At 37.1% G+C, this 20,548-nt stretch overlaps 1 protein-coding gene across 3 annotated transcripts in view; it reads left to right on the top strand.

The window, feature by feature from the left end:
- Window positions 1–20,548, top strand: part of VPS13B (vacuolar protein sorting 13 homolog B) — a 480,344-nt gene that overhangs the window by 409,674 nt on the left and 50,122 nt on the right. For all 3 annotated transcript variants that reach the window (XM_054189533.1, XM_054189532.1, XM_054189535.1), the window contains exons 40-42: window positions 6,231–6,427; window positions 14,133–14,314; window positions 16,111–16,460. In XM_054189533.1, coding sequence (XP_054045508.1) covers window positions 6,231–6,427; window positions 14,133–14,314; window positions 16,111–16,460 — 729 coding nt within the window. The remainder of the gene's footprint in view (window positions 1–6,230; window positions 6,428–14,132; window positions 14,315–16,110; window positions 16,461–20,548) is intronic.

Here is a 20,548-nt window from a genome sequence, read left to right as displayed (position 1 = left end):
TTTTTGCTATTTTTGTATAAATAATACTTCAAAATCAAATTTAAAAGTAATGCACTTGGTATTTATTGCCAAGAATTTTTCCCTAATAAAAATCCGAATAAAGCTTTTTATTTCCTACTACTGTGACTTGTGTTCACCTAATGGGAAAATTGTATTTTTAAGGCAGTTGGCCCTAAAACAGTAAAATATCCTAATAACAGAATAGCTTTATTACAGAGCAATCAGTTTATTCATGCTCAGGAAGCTGGAGTTAAAATCTCAGCATGGGTTGGCGTCTGACACAAAGTGCTAGTTTGTATTGTATTCTGCTTCTGCTTCACTTAGGTGGCCCTGCTCGGAGAAGATAAAACACACACACGCTTCCTGTCTTCTGTGTGCATTTTCTTGTACAGTAGTTGTTTCTGGAACAAGCATAACTTCATTTCCAAAAGGAAGCGCCCACCATCTGAGGGACTGAGATTCAAGAAATGAACTTTTATTCTGTAGAAGCCTATTTTCTAGCAAAAACATGAATCAAAAGGAAGCGTCGCTGAAAGCAACATTAGCACATTCTTCTGTAACCCAGCTGTTAATACCTTTCTTTCTTTCTCATCTGAACAAGATGTATTTTGCAGCCTAAGAGATCTACATGTGGATAGTTAAAGGTCTATTTTTTGTATTGAGTTTAAAAATTATATGTTCCATTATTTAAGTAATACAACAATAATACTTTTATACACCCTTCATTCGGCAACCTCAAAGCAGAAAAAGGTGGCTGTAGCTTTTTCCTACAGACAAAAAAAGGTGCCTGTGAAAAAGATGAGATTCGCTAAGAAATTGAGATATTTTAATTATTTCTGCCCTAAATAGCAATGACGTCTGCGTCTGAGACCTGTCGGCATTATGACAATATGTACAGTGAACAATAGGTCTGATCATTTATGGTAACGTGACAGCTTGTGGAAGTGCATCGGTGGTGGCCCTCTGCTCAGCTGGAGAGCTCAGCTATAGAACGTACCTAGAGATAAGTGGTGTGCACTCAAGGCTTTTCAAGTCCAAATTAGAAAAGTAGTCTAAAGCGGGGAGGATAACATCAGGTCACAGGAAAATCTAGAAGCATGTGATCATGAAAGCCTTTTAAAAGCACATATGGATCAACAGTCATTTCTCTCCCGTTGTTTCTTATTATTTCACATAACTTTAAGTGGGAATAAGGAGTATCCATGTGGTCAATAGGGTGCACAACACATGGGTGAAAATATTAATGTGTAACGCAGCGTTAACAGATTCTGTAGCATTTCTTGACCCCTAGTTTCTAAATGGGAATTAAATGATTCTGGTGCAGATAAGGTGTGACACAATATATGATGAATAAGAAAAAACATGATCTATCACATTGTAGTACATTAGTGGGAATACTTCATGTTGGTTATTAATACTGTCTTGCTGATAGGTTAACAAGCCTGCAGGAAATGAATTGAAGGATGCAGCTTTTAAGGGGGGTTTCGAGTTTCTTTTTGTTTGCCGTTTTTCGTTTTTGGGGAAAAGTATTATGATAGAGGTTTCATCTTTGCTCAAATTGAGACAAGGTATTTGTAAGGAGTTGATAATATGTTCACAGAGGTGATTCTTATAATGTGTATCTTAGTGTAATATATGTGAAGATTTTTTCTTAAAATAGAGCGAAACAAGAGGTTCAGAGAACTTGAATCCACACGTTCCTAATTCAAAAGATTTCTGCTCCAAGGCAACTATTTTGGCTGAGTTGTTTCTTTGTGTCCTGTACTTGCAGGGGGCAGGACTGGAACTGTCACTCAGAGGCAGCTGCTTTCTTTCCTATCAGAATTTGTTAATACACCATTGTCATTCTTCATCAGAACAGTGCCACACAATTTTCAGGTCTCCCGTGTCTATAGTCCATAGCAGTAAGGAGAAAAAGAAGGAAGCTTCAAATTAGCTGCTTTTGTTTTAAACTTATTTATCTTACTAACAGTTTTCGTTGTAAGTACTTAGAGTTTAGGCTCTTTTCATTAAGCTTTTTCACTTCTGCTTCTGATCTCTGTTGTTAATACTGCTGAAAGAAAACTATTTGACTGCTGGTTTGCTCTCTATTGCCATAATCATCCTTCTAAATAGGTCTTTGTGCCACAGTACATGGTTTTCTTGCAAAACAGAACTTGGAGATTCTTGAATGAATCTGAGCCCACAGTTAAATCATAGTTAAATCACTAAGTGACAAGGGCTGTATTGGTACTTTTTGCATTTTACAGGTGAATAAAATCATTGCAATTAAAACTTTCTTTGAGAGCTAGGAAAAAAGACAAAAAGCTACGGAGAAGTGTCTGTTGAAGAAACATGCTTGTTGTTAGCAAAGAAGTTTGTGGTTAGATATGCTTCATTACTGTTTAGTTTTATAGAGACAGCACTAGCGGTCACATTTTCTGAGAGGTAACAATTATCTGAATTACGGCTTAGGTTTTATTCAAATATTTTAAGGTAAAAGTACCATATTTAATTCTACATATGGGGAATTTTTTGTTGCAGCTAATTCACTTATTCCCACTGCCTATGACTCAGTTCTGGCGTTATAGCCCATTTCCAGGCTTTCACAACTATTATTTTTGGCAGCTAACATTGCCCAAAGCTACCATCTTTCCTTAAACTTATCCAGATCACGCATTAGTAATAAACCCCCTAGAACAAATAAAGCTAGATATGTAGGAATCAAAGATTCTAAGTCAACTAAGTCTTTTGCAAGCTTCAAACTAGAAAGCTTACAGTTTGGGCAGTCTCAAAGCATGAGCTGTATTTCGTATAGGCAATCACATAAAGTATGTCCTTGACTTTTTACTTCTACTGTGCCGGTGGAGTCTTGAAACATAGTGTCTCTTGCTCTGGTAGATTTCTTGACATATTAAAACACAGTTAGGAAAAAAATCCTGAGCAAAAATAAAGAGGAATAATCTTTAACGTGCTTACCAGCCTGCTTTAATTGTTAGGTGATATGTTCTTTCTGGCTACTCCTACTGCTGAGTCCAGTGTACCTACTCTTTTTTGTTTGTTTGTTTCTTTGTTTTTAAACAATATATATGAAATCTGTTTTGGCTTTCTTTCAAGTTTCACTCTGCCCTTTTTTTCAGTCTTTATTTTCAGTCTCTCCATATTACTTTCTTCTAGCCTTAGTGATAGTCGTACGGTTTTTGTATTGTAGTGCCACTTAGGAAATTCTTTTATTGTGCTCTTTAACTTGTTCTTCCAGCTCATTAATCACAATGGGAATAGAATTCATCACCTTGCTCAGACTCTTAAAATGCCCACTACGAGCCATTCTGATCCAATTTTATAAGATTCTCATTAGGGAGACTTGCATATTAAAAAAAGTTTTGTTGTGAGATGTAATCTAAAAGAAATATCTATAAATAGTAGGATAGCTTTACGAGACTTTTGGTGCTCATGTGTTACTCAGCAACATTGACAGGAAAAGATAATTTAGGTGTTGATAGGCAATAGGAAGCACAGGACGAAACCAAGAATTCAAACATATTGAGTCAGGTTCCTAAAAAATCTCAAGGTTTTTTAAGGACTGAGATTTAAAAATATGCAGAAATAAATACTGCTGTAGGTAGAAGTACATGTCCAACCATGAAAGTCTGCAACCTTTTTTCAGAAATGATACAGATCCTTTTGTAATTATACAATTCCAAGACTTTGTGCTGTAGGAAATATGTCAAATGTTGCAATATTTTTAATAAAATCAAATGTTTATGGAGACTGTGGAGGTTTAGAAAAGAAGTTCGTGAGCATGAATGACTCCACAATGTAGTATGAAAGATAGTGAATTGTGGAAGTTGCTGTTTATGTGTTCGTCGTTAACATAGGGGAATTCCTTGAATATAGCCATAATTGAAGGGTAGGAACATTGCTGTGGTATTGTAATTTTGAGCGTTTGTCCACAGGCAGTAAAGGTTAAAATAATTCAGCACTGAGAAGGTTTGAAGAAATCTAAAACTCCATAGTGACACTAAGAGCAAAAAGAGTAAATATAGTGTGACTTTGAAATATGGCTACAAACACCATAATGTAATATTTTATATTGCTGCTGTTGTGCACAGCACCATTGGAGAGTAAACGACACAGAACAAAGAAAGATGTCTCCTGGGTCATCAAGCCCAGCTTGGTCCCACCGAGGCAATGCTTGTTACTATCTCCATTTTATTAACAAATCAGTCTGTCCTTAACCACCCTACCTTTTTCTGTTCGGGTTTCTAGCCTTACACTTTATTCACAGAGCAACTCAGTTTTGACCCATAGTTTCCATAGTCCATTTCCTCTCTGTTTCTCTAACTGTTGCTCTCCTGAAGTGTCTGGGTAGAGCAATCATGTTCCTTTTGTTTTCCTTCTTTTGGTCCTCAACTCTGCACAATCCCAGTGTGAGTTAATACAGTTTTAACATGAACAATTGGAAATGTGTGCCATGCTCCAGATGAGGCCCCACTGGTGTCCTATACAAGTTGATTAATATTTGTCCCTCGCTTTTGGAAATATCTCACCTGGTGTCTCTCAGGATGGCATTTACTTTTTCCAGGCATCATCATACCTCATCATAATTTTCCAGCTGACATTTACATATCTTCACCATTTCTAATTGAATATGTAGCTTATAAATAAATGTATTGCTATCTTTATGTATATGATGCGTGCATTTTGATGTTAAATCAATCAATTTTTCTCAGACTCTAGTCTTTGAAATTAAATCCGCACTCCTGTTCGATATTGCTATCCTACTCTGTGATATACGTTAGTGGCATCAGAGTTTTGCTGGAAGTTATCAGATACTTTTTTCGTTTTCTTTTTTTTTTTTTTCCCCCCCTCCATCCTGCCCTAAAAAAAATTTAGTGATTGTGGTTGCTTTTTTCAACTTTCAGGTATCATTGTGACTTGACAAAGGTAGTAAAAATCCATGTTTCAGGTGGTTCCACATGTTAATTTTTCCAGAATTCTTTGGTGATTATTTACATTCCCTTCCCCTCCCAAGACCGAACTACTGAGCTCCCTGAATTTTCCTTCTTAACCTTCATTCCTGTGAATTAATCCGCCTGCTGTCACCTGCACGTGCATTGTAGTCCTTACCGAGTAAAAAGGAAGAGTACTTACGGAGCTTTTTCTAGCTGTCCCTAGATCTACTTGCATCTCTGCCACATTCTTACTTTTTTCCTGGTTATTTACATGTGTACGTCTATACACAGACACACAGGGATAAAAAAGGTAGTAGCACATACACATCTGGTTTTTTACTATTTGCTTTATGTCAACTTGACTTTTAGTATTTCTTGAGCATGTACAAGTACCATAACTGTGGATTTCTGTATTTTAATTCTAAAATTTTCATATCTTACTGAGTTTTCGTTTGTTTTAAATTCATATTCTCATTCACTTTCATGCTATTATCCAAAAAAAAATAAAAGGAGGCCTAAGACACACTCCTTTAAAATCTATGCTTTTATTAAAAATTTGTTTTCTGTTGTCTTTAGAAACGTCTCTAATAACGTTCTCTCCAATTCAGTGATGCATCCAGGAATAATCCAAGTGGGTTATTTACAGACTTAAAATTAGGATGTGATTAAACAAAAGCTATTATGTATTTATTGGGTTTGGGTTCTCAGAATCAGAGTTGCCTGAATTGATCCTGTGTTTACAAGTACTTCATGATTTGTACCAGGATTTTTAGTCATGTGTTGGCCCACCGCAAGACATTATGCTGCCCATAATCATTTTTACTTTGCATCTTTGATCATTTTAATATGACCATAAAATAATTAATAAAATGATATTTTGTTATGTAATAAAATTAAAAGAGCTAGTTCAAGCCAAAAAAAAATGTAATGATGATTAGCATGTCCTTGATACCATGGTGTGATGACATCTGATGGATTTTTTGGCTGTTGGCTTTTGGCTATACAAATAACAATTAGTTGAATTGTCATTGTTATTCTTGGGTACTGTGGAACAAGTAGCTATTTCTGTACCTAGTAAGAGAAAGTTTGAAGTGTTATACTGCAGTGACTTTCTAAAAACATTTTAACTTAAATCAAGACAGCACGCAACCTGAGTAACAGTTACAATTCTGATTTTCTGTATGACAGCTCACTTTTATTTAGCTTAGTTAGTTTTGCACTTTCGGCATGTACAGTATATCCCATTATATTTGCAATCAAGCATAAAGTAATTATGCCTTCTCCCTTTTATCACAGATTCCTTGCAGCTTGGAGTACTGGGATGAGCTTCAGAAATCATTTGTTGCATTCCGGGAATTCAGTCTCTCAGAAAGCAAAGTCTGTGAACTACAGCTGCCCAGTATCAACCTTGTGAAGGATCAGAAAGAGCTCATAGCCTCCGATCTGTGGAGGATAGTCCTGAACAGCAATCAGAATGTGGCTGATGACCAAAGGTAATTTTAAAGGAGGAGGGAAAAACAGAAATCTAACGCTACACTCTTGAGAGATCTTTTTCAAGAGATTTAGGAAATAAGTTACTGTTTTCATAAGCGGTAAGAGTCGCTGGTCTTAAATGAGCTTCACACTGTAGTTCACCTTCATGCCAGAGCATGGAGTGTGCACAAAAAGAGCTCTATCTTAGATTTACAGGGAGCCTGGCAGCATCATATTCATCAATTTTCTGAACGCAAGGATTACTGAAAAGTGAAGACAAACAGGCTGCATCCTGAAACCTCTTAGCTGCACAAGGCAGTAAAATTAGCTAATGAACAAAAGAAGACTGAGGCGCAATCCATCGTATAACATAGTGGTAAATATTCTTCTTCCGTGCACCCCCCGTACATCGCCTTTATTCTGTCCTGGGTGCAAGTCAATGACTAAAAGAAGCCAAGTTAAGTGTCTATTTTAAATATATTAAACAAAACTTTAGCACTTCAAGAGCATTACTTTATTATTCACACAGCTTGCTTACTATGCTAACAGTAAAAAAATTTAATCGGCATTTTCAAACACTGGGGATACATTTTTCATTATGTTTACAGCTGGAAACAATGTGCAATGACAGATATCCACTCTATTTGTACTCATTCGGTTTTGGTTAATATGTAGAGTCAGAAGAAATGAGCACAAGTTCTCTCCACAAACAGCAGTGGAGCTGCTTTCAAAGACCTTCTTAACATTTTATAGTTAGAGCTGAAAACCCAGAACGACTCTGTTGGATCAATGGTATTTTCTGATTGTTGCTGCCTTTGTATGAACAAATGCTTGAACGAGTCTGTGGCATCCACATATATGTTACGTGAAGCTACAGAATTCAGAGAAATCAGGAAATACGAACATGGCTAACAAAATCAATGAAGAAAATTAAACATCTGGTTTCCATTAATAGTATCAGGTTGGAAATGATTTCTTGATGTTAATTGTGAAAGAATGCATTTTCATCATTGAGAAGTTAAGTGTTTTAGACAAGGTTAATTCCTCTGAATGTGGGACCTTGGCAAAATTGCCTTCCTGGTCAGCTTAACACCACAGAAATGTGAACTCGGTGGGAACTGAAAATGAAGCAGTGAAATTTAGTAGATTTTTTTCATCAAGGCATTTGGCACTGTAACCATGTTTATTGTTTTCTGCTCAAATAGGGCTCATCACTATATGCAGTGTTTCATTCAGGGAGCCCCGGTAAGCTAATGAGTAGTAATCGATCAGGAGGAGGCTGGGGTTAAAATGAAATACAAATACTGAAAAAAGAATATAAAACCAGTTTGGACTGTGATTAACATCAGAAACATTTTAAAGCATGACATGTATTCACCTGCCTAGAAGGTCTAAACTCATGAGTTTTCACCTGGGAGGCTGCAGGCCTGCTCCACGATAGTGACCATCCTCAGTGGTATCAGTGTGCCAAGTTATAAAGGGATAGAAATATCCTAATGGCCTTGAGGTACCAGAAGATTCCAAGAAAGACAATTGCTCTGTCAATAGCAATGGTATTAGAAGCACTACGTCCTTCAGATTGTGTGTGTACGCCTACAGCTAAACCAGAAACTACAACCGAAAGAACAGGAATTAAACCAAAGCGTTAGTAGTTCACGGAATAGGGATAGCAGGAAAGGAAAGAAGGCAGCAAAAAATATGCACCACACTACTGAAGTATTTTGAAGGTTAATAAACAGAAGAGAAAGAGGGAAGTCGAGGGGAGGTGTTATGAACTGCCAGCTCCTTAGGCACATGCATGGAGACTGCAGTCACTAGTCCTGGTACTTTTGGTGGCCTAAGGAATTTATAATAGTTTTAAGAGGTGTAGTTTACACCGACGTGAACAGTAGGCTGGAACGTTAAAGATTCATGTAGGTCAGGGTGAACTCCAGCCAGAAGCCTGAGGGATACGTGAGGAAAACCTCTGATTTCAATCAGAGAAGGGAAAAGATTATATTCACAGCCACAGTTTCAGATAGAAATTCAAACTGATCTCTCTTTACACTGGCTTCAAACAAGGCTGTACTGCAATCTTTCTTAAGGATGACTGCAGGAAGGACTGGTGTGGAAGAAGTAGTCCTGACCATCCTGGGGTGATCCTTCACAGGGAAATTTAATGGGTCGGAAAAAGAGCAGCTGTTCCTCAGAGATGAGGCTTTGACCTCAACATCAGGTGTTTGAGGCACGCGGTCGTCTTCTTTGAGACAGGGCAAATCATGCTAGTCACGTGTTACTCTCCTGGAGGTTTTGAGACAGTTCACCAGTACTGAAATACATATAGTTACAGCTGCAGAACAATTCAGAGGTAACAGTTAAGCCCTAAAGCATCATGTTCTGTGAAAGGGAAGTCTGGTTTAGGAGATGGTGACAGATACGGTGAACCTGCAGAGAAAGCCAACCTTTCTAGATCCCTAGTAGGATAGGAAGTCCATATTGGCAGTAACTTTGCTGAAACTGGCTTTATCTTCATCAAACAAACATATTGCTAGTAGTATGGGTATTTTCTTGTGACCGAGCACCCTAAAATATATTCTGGATTCCACTTGACCAAAAAATCCCGAACTATTTTGGGTTTTGAGAGAGAGACTGCCTTGCCATGGTAAATTTCAATGTTAGGCTTGTTCCTAAAGCAAGTGTTTACCATGGGATTTTAGACTTGTGAGAAGAGCCAGAAGGAGCTGTGCTTAAAGCTGGTGCCGAGTGTTAGACCAGGGAACTTCAAGGTTGAGGGTATCTGCGAACGAGAGCAAGAAGTGAAGACAGTATAAAAGTTGAATCTTGGTTTTCCTGGAGACTCGTGGTGATTTGACATTATAGCATTGACATGCTGTAACTGTATGACTGATTAGCAAATTTAATTCACTATTAATTGTAAAGTATAAAACCGCTTAGTCTTGTTGAAGTTTATTTTCTTAGTTTGATCTTGTATTTTGGGTCAGACTCTAACAGCTGCCATATGCATGCAGCTGCTGCTCAATGATAATATTTTTTCCTTCAAATTCTGCGGGGGGAGGGGGGGGTTGTGGTAACCTCTGTGATATGCTAATCATTAACACCAGAGAGCTGATCCCGTAAGTACTTTATTACTGATTCCTAATACTAGTTTTAAAGTATAAAACTTAGGTGGCTCATGTGACATGAAAACAAAAATGTTTGTGAGATGATGTGTGATGTGTTGAGCAGTGGCCGGCAGGCTGAAGCGTATCAACGGATAATGAATATGGGAATATGCAAAGATGTCATGATCCAAATCCCGTGATATGCAAGCTCTTTCTGACATTGATCAGGAAATATTTAGAAATGTAAACATCAAGGGGCTGTCTGGTTAAGGACATAGTATATATGTGTATGTTGTTTGTTTTTAAGAATTTTGTGGACCATTCATTATTCAATGAATGAATAAGGTTTGAATGAACATTTATGAATGTTTATTCAATGAATGAACAAATCTGAAGTCCTAAGTGAAATACTTTAGGATCCCCTTCGGTGTTTATGGAACAAATCATATATGGCAAAAATGACTGTTTACAGAAAACCTTAAAATGGGGGATTAAAAGGAAATTATCCTAGAACAAGTTATTTTTATAGGTTGCATTTTCATGTTGCAGGACTAGCAAATTATAATCAAAATTACTTTTCTTTAAAGCTCTGTTTGGGTGGTAAGACACTAACCCCCCTCCCTGGTCTGCTTGGGAGGGTTCATCATTCTCTGTTTAAATGGGTTACGTTACAAGATGTTTTATATATTTGTGCATCTCCTGTGTAATGTAAACAGTATTTTTATAATTACTGACATACTAATGCGAAATAGTAATTGAAAATGCCTTAAGATACAAACCATGAAACAAGTACAAAAACTTTTAAATAAGCCTTAAATTGCTACTTTTTAAAAATTAAAGCGAGGAATCATGATCATGTTTCTTGCTAATTGTTTTAGCTTTTATTCAAAGTAGATGATGTACTGGATTTTGACCTCTAACAATTTGGGTTCAGACCAGCATTTGAGTCATAAATTAAATGAGTTAAGTGGTCTCTTTCTTCTTCCCAGTGGATATTTTCCCATGTTGCAGTTTCATCACAAATGGCAGTTTTGGTTTAAATATTCCACTCTTAAAATAACAAGAATAATGCAGGTCACTGTTAAGTCATTGTTCCCAGTTGCCGTGTATTTAACTTGAACTGCTTTGCATGATGTGAAACTATCACGCTTTATAATATATAATGACTTAGAACGTAGGTATTTTCCATTTTAAAAATTCTCATATTTCACAGAGTTTAAAAAGAAAAAAAAAGAAAAAAAGAAATTTCTGGTATTAAAGTCAGGTCAGTTTTATTCAGAATTTCCTCTGGTTTTGCTACACCCATCCCTCAGCATGTTGTGCCAAACACAAAGCAGTAGAAGCTAGTGATTCCTTTTCTCCCTGGCTGAAGAGTTTTGGAGAGTCCACACTGCATTGTGTAGCTCCAAAGCAGCCAAGAGAATGTGGGATTTTTTGATATTGTATTCATTTGATGCACAAATTTTGATTTCATAATCATATCTACCTCTACGATATTACTGCTTCTACTATTGTTCACCAAGACTTAATAGAAAGTTTCCTGGGTTTCCAGCTAACACTGCGTTGTGTTCTGTTTGTGCACAGCATGTGATGAAGGACCGTGTCTTTTATTTCTGTGCTCTATGCAAGGTAAAAGGAGAAAGTAGCAGTGCTAAAGGTCTGACGGAAGTCTGCCTAGGCAAAAAGTTTTAGTGGGATTTAATTTAAAATCGGAGGGTCATGGTAGTGATTGTAAGGACTACAAGTCCCCCTTTAAAAACTGTTCACTCGATATTATGATCTCTTATTACAGTTCTTTTTTAAGATAATACTATAGTAATTTGGATGCTGCTCTTAGTATATTTTGTACTGTAACTGATTTATACTGTTACTGTATTTGTATTTTCATAACAACATGGGGGCTATAATTCTGGATAGGGTTTCTGGTTGAGAAAAATCAAATGGATCCCTTGACAGATAAAACAGCACTTGAACAAAGTCTGATCAGACAGTAAAACAGTGATGAAAGAATCCGTGTTGCATTTCTTTTCAGATTATTTCTAGAAGGTGATCTTCTCTCTGTAGAGTGACTTTCCCTTCTAAAACGTGGTTTAGCCCACACTGTCCTGCTCCTTTCAGTCCTCCCCTGCCAGCCCTTGTCCCTCCCTGCCATGGGAGAGGTTGCAAGGCCAGTTCTGTCCCAGGGAGCAACATTGTCCCACCCTCATTTGCCGTTTCTCTCTGGTTAGTATTTTAAGCATGTGGTTGGACTCTGAAGTTTGCTAGGGAATCCTTTCAGCCTTTTTGGTTTCTAAGGTGACTCTCCATGAGGAAACAAAAGGTAGTTTTCAGTCTTTTTGTTCCCAACATCTTGAGTTCCAGAATATTACCTCCACTTGATCTGCTGCTTGTGGGGCAGAAATATCAGAGCAAAGTATGGCTAAATGCTTTATTTCCCTGATGTGAAGCCCCTGCCGCGTTTCCTCCTGCATCAAGCATGTCATGTTGCCCCGTAACCATTGTGGTTAGGAATGAGAAATGACTAAGGTCCCATCACACTAAATGCTCAATAAATAAAAAGCAGATATATAAAATTTGACTAAATAATAACTTGGAGGGGGTATTTTGTTTTTTTTATTTTATGAAAACATCTATCTCAAACAAAACATATCTAAGGAAATGAAAATGCTGAGTCACTGATAGGTGACTCAAGGAATAGGTTTCTGAGGAAAATAAATTTATAATTTCCAAATAAACCTCAAATTTCAGAAATAAATGTCCTTTCTTTTTACTGCAGTTAGTGTTATGGTTGTTTGTACAAACTAAGTCTTAATTCAGAATATCAAAGTGTAATTATTTTTTTTTAAAGTTTCTCATAGTTTGGTTAATATTTATTTACACCCCTCTACCCTTTTTCTATTTTAATTCCATATGTCCCTGAAATTCTGTTTCTAATCAAAATGCAATAAGAAAAAAAAAATCTTAAAATATTGACAGTTATTCTGAGAGAAGTAATCAGTTTCACAAATTCAGAAGTATTTAATGGTCTAAATCAGCATATGAATTTTGGTGGCTTTTGGATTTACTTCCATGCTTTGTTCCAACAGTCTAAGGAATATCCGTGGCAGAACAAAGAAAAGCCACCCATTTCTCTGACTCTAGTCTACTCCCATAGATGTTCTATCCTGTGAATACAAATTTTATTTCCAAAGTTCTCAAAAGACCTACAAGACCATTTTTGAAATGTAAACAGGCAATTTGAAGAGGCAAATCACAGGAAAGCAGCTAAAAATCTGATTTAAGTGATCTGTCTTTCATGCTTCACTGACCTAATCCATTCTTGATATCCTGTCTTGACTCTTTGATAATTAGCTAATTTTAGTGGGATTTTACTGCTACACAAGTATTTTGATTTATGTCCACAAATCTAAAGTTGGATTTAAGCTCCATAAATAAATACCATACTAGCTAGTTGCCGTAACACAAAATAATACTGATAAATTTACCTATCCATGGAATTCTACACATTTGCAGCTGAAAATTTAGAGTACCTACTATATTTGTGCATAATTTTTCAGTAACACACATGGAGCGATGAAAAACTTGGTTCTAAAGGCATGAGACATGTTGCTTTGAAAGCCAATATTTGAATTTAAACTTGTGTTTGAATTTAAAATATCTTTAAAATGTCAATGAAAATCTATTCACAGTGCTTTATAAAAGCTAATTACTTTCTGACAAAAACAGTAAGTTGGCATTAGTTAATCCTTCGTTAAATTTTATTTTAAAAATAAAAGCAGTATTGGACTGAGGACGTGGACTTAGTTTTCTTGAATCAAATCTATGTTTTTAAACTAAAACTCTTCAGTGCCAAACTGCAAAGGGAGTGAGAATAAGGAACATAAAGGGTAGATTTGGATTAAATTAGAAAGTTTATTTGTACTAAAGTGGTGTCTTAGCAACCTATAGAATTGTGATGTAGTGTTAGTTTCTCTCAAGAGACTGAAAGATAATGCTTGGAAATTCATGGCATCAGGAGTATGGCTAGCAAAAAAATAATATCAGTGGGGTGGCATCTTAAATGTACAGTTAAAATGTTGTAATAGGTGCTAGTAAAAGGCTCCAGACTGAGCTTGTAACACTTGGAGATTCTTATGAAATGATGGCTGTAGAATGAGAAGGACGAAGGAAAGAAAGCTTAAATGGACAGGGTTTGTGCCTAGTAGTTTGATGGTTGTGTGTTGGTTTCCGTAAAAATAAAATGAAAAAAAATCATTATCTTGACCAGATAAACTTTCAACTCATTCTTATCATTTTAATAATGGTAATGTACTCTGTTTAGGTATTTCAACAATTAAAGATACCTGATATATTTAGGTTTTATTTCTGTAAATGTGGTTTGCATCTGTGGTTCAGGTGTTTCAGTTTGTAAATTGAAAGCGCAGTGCGGTAAAAGCGTTGTTGGATTGCAATCTTGTCTGCTATGTTCTGCTTGGAAAAAGTACATACGCTAACATTAGCAGTTAAAAGAAAACAATGGCATTGACCGTGCCAGAAAACCAACATGGCACATGGTCATGTCTTACTATTAAGGGATAAAATCCTGGAATTGATGAACTACCGCTTTGTTATCTACCTTCTGCAGCTCGGAAAGTGAATCTGGCTCACAAAGTGCGTGCGATCAGCTTGTAACACCCACCGCATTAGCAGCCTGTACCAGGGTTGACTCCTGTTTTACTCCTTGGTTTGTGCCATCGCTAAGTGTGTTGATCCAAGTTACTTATTTGGAAGTCCACCTCTGCCATCATCTCGATCAACTAGGCACAGGTATGTACTCCTTTATGTAGAATAATGAAAGCATGTATAGTTCATACATGCTGATTAATTGCTGGTTTGGCTGTCTGTAGTCCCCATTTCCTTATTCAACCAGGCATTCTTGAAATAAATTATCACCAACAGCCACTGGTGGTACAGACTTCAGGGTAAAACTGATGACTTCTGTGTGTTGAGAAAGTACATACGGTAGGCAGTGGGGCTGGCTGATCACCCCCCTTCCTCCCTCCGGAATGGGTAACTGTAGAAGCCATCCGGTTTTCGGAGTCTGATTAGTGACAGCAGGTGCCACTTCAGTTTTGAGCCATCTTAGTGAATGAATTTGATCTTTTAAATTTTCCAGCATATTAACAGTACTATTAAAATATTTGGAGATTTTGCAACCCCCTTAGTAAGAATTCCTTGGAAGAGCTCTGAGAACTGCAGATTTAACTGCTATTTCAATTATGATCACTTTTGGAGCTACATCTGTTTTTGTTCAGTGCTCTCTGTCATTGCATTAATGGCAAATACATTCCAAGAGATCTTTAGATTATTGTCTGATTTTCAAATGCCAGGAATGCTTTCCATGGAAGATGAGCAAATATCTTAGATAATTTTGACAGGGACAGCTCTTTTTGTGAGTAGTTTTTATGTTTCTGCAAGTATTATAATATATTTATTATCAAATCATACTAAGACTGACACTCAACATCTAGTAAATTTCTTGTCTATCGGCTACCTCTATCAGTACACAATCTTCCTCACTATTACACTCCAATTCCAGATGCTCGATCTTTAAAATTACACATACTGGAAAAAGCAAAAATGGGATTAAAATCAAACCCAGCTGTTTCATTTTTCAACAGCGACTGAGTTTATGCTGATGCTGCTGTTGCTCTTTTTACAGCACCTAAAGGCCTTAAGTTTTGGGGCTCCATTGTGCGACGTTGTACGCGAAGGGAGCACAAAACTTATTGTATCCATTATGCTTTTGTAGCGTAACAGGGCTTGATCCTGGAAAGTGATGAGTGTTTTGGTTCCAAAGCTGTAGAGCACTTGAGCATATGCTAATTTTAAGCATGTGAGTAGTTCCAGCAACATAAATAATAACATCAATGGAAATACTCGCATGCTTAATGTTACACAAGTGGTGTACGTGCCTTGCAGTGTCTGCTGCCACAGTGCTCAGCGCTTTGCAGGGCTGAGACTTCAGCGAACGCGATAAAATCTTTTTTGTGATCTGTTTCTCATGCTTTAGTCTCATGATACTGTTTTGTTTAATTTCTAGTATTATGGGGCAATATGCCGCATCTCAGTGGGTTTGTGGTCTTGAACCCTCTGTAACTGCAGCAAAGACAATTTTCATTGTGGAGCCTGTTAGCCTGCACAGTCACATGTCAGCAAATATTATATTGCTAATTTTTATTGTATTTGTAATGTGCTATGCCTGGAATATCATATACTTATACTGTAGCAAAAATTCTCACAGAAATATGGTTTCTGCTCCAAATAGGTGGCAACCTGAAGTATTGTGCAGTGTGTAGGCAGAGCAGTTTGGCCGGCTGGTCTATTTACCATGAAAAGATTTTGGTTTGCAGATACTTCTTGTTTGCAGCTGCTACTAATTACAGTTCTATTTTACATCTAATAAACAGTGTGAACAGGATTAATTTCAGATTTCAGAAATGTCAGCTCTTTTATGAATTTTACTTGTTTTCATCATATATACAAGCAGTTAAAACACAATTTACAAAAACATACAGAATGTGGCAATGGTGATGTTCTAGTCTTGTTCTTTTACTTTTCAGCACCGCCAAAATTTCTTCAGCCATTTTTATCTGATAAGAACATGCCATCTGAACTAGAATACATGATAATTTCCTTTGATGAGCCTCATGTATATCTTCGTCAATGGAACGATGAGTCAATGTTCCAGGAGATCCAGTTCTCAACTCAAGCCGACTGTAAACTGTTGGAGTGCCGAAATGTGACTATGCAGAGTGTTGTGAGACCTTTCAAAGTCTGGGGACAGATTGCTATTTCCAGCAGCACAGTAGGAAGGCTATTGGACTGCACGATAATGGTGGATCCCATTTTCATCAACTTTGGCCAATATGCCCTTCATTCTCTAAATACAGCAATTCAAGCTTGGCAGCAGGTATGCAAATACAATACGGAGAAAAAAATGTAGCTATTGTGATTCATTTAATAGCAAATTAGAATACCAACTGCATTCATTACAAATATTCCAAGATACAAAAGCTAATTTACACTAAAAGTGTATTTACTAATGAACATTAATTCCATGATAGCAATGAAAATTAGGAGAGAATGAATGCTATATGTAAAGGTAACTATAGTCAGAACTGCTTGAGTTTCAGTGAAACTACATGGATTTATATTAGAATAATCAGAATCTTTGTCTTGAAATGCATGATGTTCCGTTAATATATGAAAAGGTGAGTGATGCATGATATGTAAGCACAGCTCAGTCTGAGCAGTAGAGCATATTGCTTCCAGCTACTACTTCTGTCCTTATTGAAGTTCAACACTAGTTTCACATTACAATTCTGTGCAAGCAGCATTAATGGTTGAAGCCAGTCCCGGCGTAAGGAACCTTGCTTCTGCAATGACCCCTCGAAGGCCTGTAATTCCCTTACTCCACTATAGCCTTGAAATCAAATCATTCTCTTCATCTGCCTGAAGACCTATGTGGAGCCTGGGAATTAATTACCTATCATGGCACTACAATAACAAAGCCCCCAAAAAAGGATAAAACATCTGTTTTATATCAAAAAATTCTTTTTTAAGGGCATTCCATGGTTTTCTTGTTGCAAAAGGACATTCATAAAACAAGATCTAGTGTGATTTAAATCTTTACAGCTGGCTCAAATATCAATGTGAACAAAAATCTTTGTAGCTCCAATTTCTGTTTTTTGTCATATTTTGAACAATGCTTTTAATAAAAAACAAACATAGAAAGTACAAGAGAGCCCTTGGTAGGCTGTTTAAACCCAAAATATTTCTGACTTAGTACTAGTCCCTCATCTAAGACATGTGTGGCAACTACTGCAAAATGGGCTTCAGAAAGGTCAGTTTCCTCTTAGGATGGAAAGAAAAAAAAAGATCTCTCAGACATAGCTATACATATAAATAAAATATGGTGCATAAATATTTAAATGTTTTAAACCACATCACAGTGTGAATGACTGACTGACTACTCTGTGCCTTGAAGGAATATTCTGAGTTGAAAAAATGGAATTGTATATTTGATTAAGTAGAGCCATATGTCGCATAGTATATTGCTGACAGGTACATTCTATGAATAGTTGGTACTGATTTATACATGGATTTGGCAATGTTAACATGAGCCACAGGAGGATATACTTCTGTAATTGTTGCTGTAATTTTCTCGTTTCCTCTCATGTCAAGGGTACTTGCCACCATGTTCTGATGTGGTGGGTATCTAGCCCTGAGTATTTGAGATTAAAAACTTGCACCGCTTTGAAATTAGGGGAAAGTTAACACACAAGTGGGTTCAAAACGGCTTATTAAATTAATTGTTACCAAGATGTTTTGTATGTGGCTTTACCTCCAGACTGGGGAGGTGGCACGCACTGCATGGGGAGGGAATGAATTTCCCAATGATGAGCATTGTTTGATGTTTTGTGTTCACACGAAATATAAAATAAATGCTGCCAACTAGAAGCATGAATTTAATAAGCAGGAAAGGTTATTTGAATTCTCCACATATTTTTTTACTGGATTACTATCTGAAACAAGTGATGTTGTAGTCAGTGGACAGACAGATGAAGCATGAAACAATTTGGCCCTGCACCTTTAGGTCAAGAGTTCAGGATTAACAGAAGCCTCTGTCGGTGTCTTTCTTTCCTAGATTTGGACTGATTATTTTTTTTTGTTTAAGTAATGATGAACATTTTGAAAGTAGATTAAGCCTAAAAAACACTAGGCCTACAACTTGCTTTATACTTCTAAATCACATGCTGAAAATCTGAGAGGATTAGCACTTTTTAAAAAGAGTTTCCCCTTTTGACATATTTCACTGTCTAATCTGAAATCCCTGTTAAAATACAAGCAGTAACAGCCTAGTGCACATCTAAATGCAAAGCTGAAGTAATGGTTTTGGTAATCAAATAACTGGGCAGGGAACTTCAAGATTGTTATTAATTTAGTTTTATTATTTAATAATAGCACAGAGAGTATCAGGTGAGACAGAAAATGCATGTCTCCTGTGAGTATACTGGAGGGGTGGTAGTGGTGCCCTTTATTTGGGCGTTTAGGCCTTCACAAATTGTTTTATTGCATTAGTGCTTTGTGATACCTAGAGACACGGGGTCAGCTGAGAAAACAGCTCCCCAGGTATGGTACTAAGTGAGTATTCCTGGGAAAAAAAACTATTCCTTTGTGGTCTCACACTGCAAATGTTTTCCTAAACCCCTCAGAAGTTACAAAAAGCTCCTGTTTTAAACCTGTTTTAAACTATTAGAACTTCTTTTCCTCAAGGTCCGTGTGGTGCTTAACCTTTCTGTTGGCAATTGCATGAGTTTTGTTAATGAGCTGGGATCAGTCAAAATGACATCTGTGGTCACAGTAGTTTCCCCATCTTTCTACCACAAGCATGAAGAACAAAGGAAAAGGGTACAGAAAATTTGCATGTAACTTCAGTTTAACTTTCTAGCTCATCATGTCAGGATACTGCCATGAGAATGAAGTTTAAACAATCAGAAGGAAAATATTCTTTTCTGTTAGAGGAACTTTAGCATTTTCTTATCTCCCTCAAAGACTTTTTGTCCAAAAAACATTAAGCAGTACTAGAGAGAGAGTATGTACGTGTGTGTGTGTGTGTGAGAGAGAGGAGGTTTGCAGAGGTCTTCGGTAGCTTGTGCAGCACACAGAAAATAACTTTGTGCATATAAAGAGGCCTAGGCTTTTATGGGTTTTTTTTCCAGATCTTTGCTTTGAAATAGCTGTGAGCTGAGATGTGAGCAGAAAGTCCTGAAACAGGGAAAGCCTGGTGACTAGTATTATGTGGGATGTTTTTCCCCTCTCTGAATAGAATTCACAAAATATTTGAAAGCCCAATAAAGGAGAAACACTTTCCAGGCCTCTCTGAGAGAAAAGAACAGCTGAAAAATGATCTAAAGAGGGGCAGGAAATTGTCCCCCAGGAACTGACCCTAATCTGTATCTGATTCAGGCTGTTGATCTTTTGCTGATTCTTTGATTTGCTGTTTTAATTCAGAGAGGGAATTTTTTCCTAATCCACACTTAGGTGTTTTCAGCTCCTAGAGTCATCATTCAGCCCTTCATCATCGCTGCCACACAAATGGCCTGGTTCTGTTTGTTTTTATTATGTCTGGTTTCTCTACACTCTCTTTTATCAATCAAGATTTCCTCACTCCGTCCTTTTGCTGATTTTTTTAATTTCTTTTGGTCCCTTTCTGCTTGGCTTAGAAGCTTCTATTTTCAGACTTCAGCAGGAAATTTGGGATCCAGTTCCCTGTGAAGGCTGCAGGGAGCTGCTGCTGCTCCCCAGGGACCAAGAAGCATGGGTGGTACTCTGGGAAAAATCTCCTGCATTTACTGCAAGGAGCGTAAGAGTCACCTAGAATATTGGCCATACAGTGCGTAGTTGCCATACTGAGCTAAAGCATCCCTAAGCTTCCTTGATGATCCTTCAGTCAGTTGTTATTATCAAGACTTGAGGCATCAGTAGCTCTCTCCTAAGCCTGGCAGCATGGAGCAACTCCTTATTTTGCAAATCTTGGTGTTCCCTTGGTTAAAACTTTGGAACTGTTCTGAAATTGAGCTTAAAATACCTCTTTTGCTTAGCTGAAGCTTGCTGTTAAAAGCGGTGTATTCTAGTAGCAAATCTAGCATGTAAGACTAATGATTGATGGTAGTCATTCATCAGTACCAAAATGTGTGCAAGGCTATTAATAATCCCTGATGGGATAATATTCCCCCAGTACAATTTAGGAGTTCTATGAATGCCAAAAACTCAAGACAAAAAAAAGTGAAGGTTGCTAGATTCCCGTTTCCCTTCAGAAAATGCAAGAATCTACAGTCTGTGTTACAGTCTGAGTTCGACAGTAATAGTCAGGTAAAAAGAAGGAAGTTCGTCATCTTCTGGTCAGCAAGAAAATGTATTGGAGTAAAAAATTTTCTTAAAGTCCCCTGGGGTTATGTCTAGGTTTGACTATAACAACATGCTGAGCTCTATGGA

Source organism: Rissa tridactyla, chromosome 2 (assembly GCF_028500815.1).
Source record: "Rissa tridactyla isolate bRisTri1 chromosome 2, bRisTri1.patW.cur.20221130, whole genome shotgun sequence".
NCBI classification, from domain to species: Eukaryota; Metazoa; Chordata; class Aves; order Charadriiformes; family Laridae; genus Rissa; species Rissa tridactyla.
Note: the sequence above shows the minus strand (reverse complement) of the source record. Positions and strands in the feature narration are given on the sequence as shown.